General features: G+C 45.8%; 1 protein-coding gene across 1 annotated transcript; it reads left to right on the plus strand.

Moving 5' to 3' along the window:
* Nucleotides 1-269: 269 nt before the first annotated feature.
* Nucleotides 270-5,793, plus strand: LOC131424888 (spermatogenesis-associated protein 31E1-like). The gene is made up of 5 exons (XM_058585156.1): nucleotides 270-367; nucleotides 1,010-1,128; nucleotides 1,684-1,744; nucleotides 2,002-3,967; nucleotides 4,123-5,793. Exons 1-5 carry the CDS (start codon nucleotides 270-272, stop codon nucleotides 5,791-5,793), a joined length of 3,915 nt encoding a protein of 1,304 aa, XP_058441139.1.
* The last annotated feature ends 2,186 nt before the right edge of the window (nucleotides 5,794-7,979 follow it).

Raw genomic sequence — 7,979 nt, forward strand, 5'->3', positions numbered from 1 at the left:
CTGGAGTTGGAAGTAAAGATCTAGAAAGCTCAGAAAGACAGAGGACATGCTGGCTGGAGGGTGGGGCAGGGGTGTGGTGCTGCCTCCTCTTCTTGCCTATTCCCCAATGACAGGATTCCTTTGTGATGAGAAGGCACAGCTCTGTGACATAGGCCTGGGTCCCATTCCCCATTCCTGAAGAGAACTCTCAGGACTCATTTGTCCAAGTGACACAGTGAAATTCAGATGAGGGAGAATCCTCTCTTTCCTCTAAATAATGTTAATGCCGCATGGCTGAATCCCAGCTTCACCACCTGGGCAATGGATATGATCCTGGCCTTTGCATGTGGACTGGGAATCTTTCTCTTTTTATTGCTCCGCCTCCAAGGTAATCCATCCTTCCCACAACCAAGGGAAAAAGGAAAACTCAGGAAGGTAAGAACCCTCAGGTCACACCCAACAACAACAAAAACGATTCTCTTTTGTCTACTTTCCACTTTTCCAAAATAGGTAGACACACTTCACAAAAGAGAAATTTCAGGACAGAATAGAGAATCATTCTGGGGTAGGCAGGGCAGGGCAGGGAGAGAGAGTGCACTAGGATTTCTCCTATCTGAATGTCTCAGACCATATAGAGAGGTCTGGACTCCTGAGAGTGCTGGGTACCTCTAGAGAAGGACAGGCCCTGAGCACTGCTCCATCAGTCACCTTCTCCTGGTAAGTGTCTCTGTATTGGGCTGATGTGGGCCTGAGGGCCTCCATCACAGGCTCTCAGGTCACCTCTGGCCTTAGGAAACAGAACCATGCCTGGCAGCTGAGAAGAGCCTGTGGAAATGAGTATATTTTTAAGCAGAAGATCAGTCACTGACAACATTAATGGTGTAGTTTATTCAGAAAAATCCCCTTTTCTGCTTTCCAAAGGAAAAAAAAAATAAAGTATTTTGCCTCTTTAATAATGTTCTCTGAATAAAAGGGTTTCCACTAGGTAACTGTAGAAGTTCTGCTGTTCAGAAACATGGAATGTCTACAGCTGGTCTAGGAGATCACAGGGAGAACTGGGCCTCAGCCTCTTTTTCTATATTGTCTGTCAGCGTGTGAAGGTGAAGAAGGTGCTGTACAGGAACAGGAAAAAGAGTGGAACTCTGAAAGGTAAGTCCCTGCCCATTTACCCCAGAGGTGGTTGCTGTCCCCTTTCTCCAAGGGTCCAGATCAGTGCCCCAGAGGATGTTGGTTGCAGAGACCTGAGAGGGAAGATGCTGGAAAGTAAATCATCATACCAGAGACACTTCTCAGATTCTGTTCTTAGAAGGTGTGGTGGATGAGAGGTGTGTGATGTCCAGTAGGGTGGTGTTGGTGGCACTAGAGCAGCAGTGCCTAGATATGGAGGTGGGACTTTCAGGTACAACTGAGGTCAAGCTGTTTCATTTTGTTAAGGCCAATTTCTCTTTGAGGTAACCAATCCTTTCCCACGATAAGGTGCTTGTGAGGATCATGGAGGTGGATGGAGGTAAAAACACCCTGCAAATGATAAAATGTGGCTCTTCCCAGAGTCTTTATATGACCCTCACTGGTCATTTGGACTTGGACACTGAGGCTTAGCCTCCAGTCTCATCTCTCATGATCTCCCCCAAGGGGGCATTGCACTTAACATCCTGTAAAATCTGGGATCCTCCCTTCTCTACCCAATTCATTTTCCATTTTCAGCTTCAGGCAATCGCCTGAAGAATCTGATGGAGAGTCAGAATCTGATTTTACTCCTGCAAAGGTGAGGAACTTTCCAGTTCTCCAGTGTTTTTCCCATCAAGATCTGTTATGTGATCACTGAGGTTCAAGGCTGATTTAGTAGGAATACTCCAGGTCATAGTGGAATGTGACTGAAGTCCTGGTGGTAGGAATAGGAAGAGTTTGGTGAAGACAGTGTGTGGGGCAGTCGAGGGTCCATAGGCCATAGGTTTTCACCCCCGCTCAGCCTCTTGGTCCTTCCTGCTCCTGGCTCTAGCTTGTGCCTCTTGTCTCCTGCAGTCTCCTAGGGAAGCTCTGGGACAAGGACAGTGCTCCTCTACTGGTATCTGAAGATGTTGCAGGTGAGGTGTTCATGCAAGAGCCTACTGAAGTTCAAAAGCTACCTCATCAACATTTGGGAGATCCTTCTACCATCTTACCCCCATTAGGTTCTCTAGCTCCTCTGACAAAACACACTCTGCCTCTGGCCTCATCCTTATCGGAAGAACATGAACACAAGTCTGACTTGAATAGAATCTCACTGGACATTGTTCCACAGAGCTCCCTTGTAGGTCACTCATACTGGGCATCCCTGATCACAGCCAACTCAGGCGTAGACTGCATAAGCTATTCAATTTCATTCCTCTCCTGGTGGTGGGAAACTGCAAAGCTCTTATTTTTCTCTACCTGGGTAAACAAATCCAAGCAAGAACATCTTTTCCACCATCCTTCAGATTTCACACTCTGGGTAGACACCACATGTTGGCAGGTAGAGTCTGGAGGCCTCTCTTTCATCAACTCTGATGTACAGATGCTGCTGGAAATGCTGATCACCAAAAGAGTGGAACTAAAAGTATGGAAGAAAAATTCTAAAAACGGGTCCTCTTTCAAACAAATGAGTCCAGATTACACCCTGTATTCTCTGGGAAACATGTTGGAGTCACTGGGTAGCAAGAGAGACACCACTGCACAAACCTTCTGGAACACAAAAGAAAAACCAGAGAAGCTTCATGATTCTCAGAATTTCTTTTACAACAAGGTCTTGGGGGGGCCTTTAGAGAAAAAATACAGCCAACTCTTCTGGGGTCTGCCCTCTCTGCACAGTGAGTCCCTGGTGGCTACTGCCTGGGTCTCTAAGAGGTCCTCTACTGCACAGTGTAAACATGTAGCATTCAACAAAGTCTCAGAATCTCTCTCAGTACAATATCAGGATGAAGAACCTCCACAGCTTTCCCAGGAGGAGCCCTTGGCCCAGGAAGAGGCCCAATCCCAACTTTTGACACAAAACTTGTCCCCATCTGTGGCTCTGGGTCAGACTCTGGCTAGCACTTCATACACTTTTCCAAACATACCACCTTCTTCATCCCAGATTAAGTCTGGCACAACTAGCACTAAATCTGAAAAGGAGGTACAGTCTTTCCTCCCAACTGAAGATCAACATTCAGAATGTCCCCTACAGAACCGAAGGAAATGGAAGAAGGTCTTATTCTCTGAGATCAAAAAGACTCTGGAAGTCATTAACCAGCCAGCTCTCAACCTTCCCCAGGGAAGCCGGGCCTCCCAAATTTCTAACTCTGTCTCTATAGTTGCTGGGGATTCTGCCAGCCAGGAGCTAGAGAACAGACTCCAGCAACATATTCAAGGGGAGTTAATCAGTGATCAACCACAGCTAGACATTCACTGTAGATTTCTAGCATCTCAGGAACAAATGCATCCTCAGGATAAATTTCCAGGGAAGAGTCAGTGCCAGAAAAATAACAAGCCTGGCTCTTCGCAGCCTAGCCAGTCAGCACTTACTGACAATGATCTGCAGAAGATGGAGCAGCCCAGCCAGTCAGCACTTGCTGGTAATGATTTGCAGAAGATGGAGACTAAACACTCTGAAAGACTCTCTACAATGGGCTCTGTAACATTCAAACTAGATTTCTCAAACAAGGGTCTAGAACCAGAACTCCAGAAGGAGCCAGTAGATTTATCCTGGAGCTCAGGAAGCACCTCAGGGAAGGCTCAGAATGATAAGAAGGAGGTTTCAGAAAGTTATTTGAGGAGGACTAGGAAGGGTATTTCACAAAGTGACTTATCTACAGGCCTAGAAAAGAAAATTGTGGAAAAAATCCTGCAAGACCATCTGAGCAGAAAGTTAGTGCAGATCAAGGAGGATATGTTCCCTGTGTGTGTGCGTGGATCCTGGCTTGCTGCCTACTGTACTCTTCCAAAGTACACAAAACCCATCTCTCTAGCTTCCTCCAAGTACCAGCAATCCTATGTAAACACTGTTAAGCAGCTTTCCTTCCTTGACCCTGGAACTCACCTGAAGATATTATGAGGTCTCGGGTGAGGCACAGGTGGAATCCATCACTCCAGGCTCTTGATACCATTAATTGCAACTTAGGTGAGGCTCAAACCTCACCCCTTCCACAGTCTGCTATTTCCTCCTCAGCCTCCAGTGACTACAGAGCCATTTCCATTGCCAAAATTGGCAGTCTCCTGGAAGAACTTCCTCAGAAAAGTGTGGGAAAGAGGGTAATAAGAAAAATTTCATTTCCCACTTTACAGAATCCTCTTCCTGCACCCTCACCTTCAGAGGTACAGAGAACCATGCAAGGAACCCCACTGGGTGGCAGTCAGAGGACCTCAGATGCCTGTATGCCTTCTCGAACCTATAGCCATCTGCACATAAACCAACAAAGTAGAGTTATAAGGAGGATTGGAAAAGCTAGCCTGGAGCCCAATCCAAGCCTCGATATGACCAGGATTGAGACACAGAAAGAGACTAAGGATGTGGCCTCAGGAGACCCATGTTCTGGTGTGACAATGCTGGAAGTTAAAGTAGGGACCCAATCATCAACAGCTGGAAAGACCAAGGAGCTAGATGTGGAGAAGAAATCGTGTGAATGGGAAGTGACAGTGGGAGCCTCTGTGATGGCAAACTCTGAAACCATCAATGTGAATGTGAAGAACATAGGGTCTCTTGGAAACATGAATAGCCCCTCTCCTTCTAGAATTTCTATTTCACAAGATTCAGGAGACCAAATCCTGAAAGAAAATATAGGTAATGTTGTTCAGCTCAAAGTGGAGTTTGAGTCAGAGGAGCAACCCCAAGACATGGTCACTGGAGTGCTGCAAGACTGCCACACTAATGAGCTCTCCACCACAGATATTTTACCATCTCAAGTGTCCCTGTCCAACTCCAAGAGCTTTTTCAAGATTCACAAGTCAATTTCCCAAGCTCTATGTGATGATGACATGAAGGCAGGGAGCAGCCAGGAGCAGGAAGAATCCAAAGTCACAAATGTTGAGGTTCCTGGAAAGGAAGACACTGAAAGGATTTGTATAAATGAAAGCCAAGAGAGCTTTGGGAGGTCCATACCAAAAGAGGAGGAAGAAATTTCCCAAGACAGTGGGTTGAGCCCTTCTGACAAAGTCCAGGAAATAAACACTACTTTAAGCAAGTCCTTCCCTTGCCTTCCAGAAAAGGGACAGAATCCTCCAGTAAGCTATAGTAATATCAAAATGAGGGACTTTATGGAGTCTTTTAACAATCATCAAAAAGGAAAAGGGAAGGAAAATTCCCTGAATAAAGTCAACCCCCTGACAGCTACCACCCATACCCAGAAATTAGCCAAAAGACAAATATCCAAAGAGAGTGTAGTGGTTGAACCCAAGGCCCTCATAACAGTTGTAGGACAGATCCTGATGGATAAGCTGGGACTTGAACGTAGAAGTGGTCCAACAGAGGTATATGGGCATAAAGAGGAACCCCCGACCCTATTGGGTAGGCAATTCTGTCAACCTAGGGGTTCTTCATACCCAGATAAAAGACAAATGTTTAGAGAGATTGCCTCTGGTCCCCAAGCCAGCCCCAATGTCCACAGCCCCAAGAACAAGTGGATCAGAGACAATAATTGGACCTTCAAGTCTAGGAATATTGAGCCTCAAGCCACCCCCTTCCAGCTAAGACCAATTGGGGTGAGCACTTTGAGCCACCTTCACCATTACCCAACATGTTTTTTTCAAAATGGTGATGTGCATGGTCAACCAGGTCTTGTTTACCATGAGTTTCCTGGTGAAAAACCTTTCAGGAAATATTGAATTCATGGAGGGGGGAAACGTTTTGTCATCATGCGAACCCATTCTCTAATGACGAATGTCTTCTTCCCTTTTGGGATTTCAATTGCTTCCCAATAATTTTTTTTTTTTCCTTTTCTCATCAGATATATTGATTTTTGTCTGTGTCCTCCTGTGGGGTATGAAGGGGGTTGGTGTCTGCTCTTCCTCAGAGTGGCTTCTAGAAGGGACAGGACATTCAGAGGAACAACCCTCATATCTCAAATTATCTCATTGTAACTGAAGGATTCCTCATTCAGTCATCACAAAAACAAACAAGAGAATGCCTTGAGCCTTCTCAGGATGAGGCAATCCTGTGAAGACCCCACTCCACAGTCTGACTCCATCAGTCTTTTCCTTGCTTTCCTTCTTTCTGGAACTTTATACAGCTTTGGGGAATGGGTGTATAAAAGTGACAGATTCTAGTAGCTTCACATATTACAAAGTAGGCATGGGAATGTTGGGGGGAAATTAGTGTGTTGGTCTTAGAGCCGGGAAAACCTTGCTTCTTAGATTTTCTAGTGAGAAAAGAAGTGTGTTTGATGGGGAAGCCCCTTCTCTCCCTGATAGTGTTTGGAATGTAGCTGGGACCTGTCAATCCCTCTTAGCTCAGCCTTAATTACATGGAAGTGTCACTTAACTCCACATCTGCTTCCACCATTTTCTATAGCAGCAGCCAAGATAGAACTTGCAGCTCTGCATCTAGGTGGGGCCACAAAGTGCTGCTGAGTGCTGCATGCCCCCTGCCCATGGTCACCTGTCTTCTCCTCTAGAAGGGACTGTGCATATACTAACCAACTGATGGTAGTACATAGTAGATCTAGAGTGGAATGTGTAGAAGAATTGATGTTTAGAGCCAAGACAGGAAGAAAAGTGGAATTTGATGCCATATAGAGTGCCATGGACAAGAAGCCACTGCCTTCCCATGCTAACTGCCAGGCTAGCATGAGGAGACCAGATGGGCTGAGGTTTTCACTGGTTCAGCCTGGACCAATACCAAGGTCAGCCTGTTGTAGTTTCCCAGACTGCAGGACTGGAGAAAGATCTTTAGCTCTAACACACACTAGAGAGAAAGCAAAAGCCTTCAAGCAAGGAAGGTTAAATTCCTAAGAGAAAATTTAGTAAGTCTGCTTCTGTCAATCTTTGCCTCTTAAATTCCAGAACAGATGACCTGACATTTGGTGGAGTATCCAGGACTAGGGAACTCTGGCTAAGACTCAGTCTAGGGACCTTGACACATGCAAATGGCCTTAGCACTGCTTCCATGGACAAATTGGGTATCTAAAAGGGTCGAGGACCTGGCATAGGGTTTCAAAGCAGTTTTCTCCAGGCTTCTAGAATTTGCTTGTCCAAAGACAAATGGGTGAAGAGATGATTTGACAGAATTTGTATATACAAATGAAAGTGACCTGTCCAAAATGTGGGAGTTGACTAGACTGGAAGGCGATAAATATTGGTTTCTGCTGGGCCTCAATCTTCTTCTAGTAGAGGTTTCCTCTTTCAGGGGTCATCCACACAGAAAACCATGATGGCTGTAAAACAGTGAGAGGAGTTATCATTTCCCTGGGCCATTCCATACTATTCCATATGCCTATGTGGGGTGGGCAATGGGCTTCACCATAGTGGTCTTATTTATTCCATGGTGGAGATGCCTGTGCCAGGAAGTGCCACCAAGGAACAGAATACACTCATAGGTCCAGTCTCCACACATGTCAGGATTCTGAATGTGGGACTAGGAGGTAAGTTGGGGTATGGATTGCAAAGTTCTCTGCTGAACCAGGTCCTGTGTCTCCTGAAAGGATGAGTAGTACAGAGGGCCACGTGGATGAACCAGCCTGAAACAGCAAAGATCAAATCCTGTGACTACTGGTGGTGTTGCTCTATGAAGGGCAGTAATGTCAGTGAGAGGGAGACCACACAAAGACTGCCTGGAGACCTCTGCACAGATCCACACTGAGACCTCCAGAGACTCCACAATATCTTCAGAGATTCCCACAGAGACCTCCATAGATACTGTCACTGAAACCAACAGAGAGGTCCCAAAAGAAGCCCCCCAAATCCCTCCAACTAAGAGATATTCATAGACTACAAATGAGATCCTCAAAGAGATTTCCAACACAGACCCACATCAAGAACAATTTCTCAAAGACACTTGGAGAGAAACCTCAGAC

Source organism: Marmota monax, unplaced genomic scaffold (assembly GCF_021218885.2).
Source record: "Marmota monax isolate L192 unplaced genomic scaffold, Marmota_monax_Labrador192_F-V1.1 WCK01_AAM20220418_F8-fsc00466, whole genome shotgun sequence".
NCBI lineage: Eukaryota > Metazoa > Chordata > Mammalia > Rodentia > Sciuridae > Marmota > Marmota monax.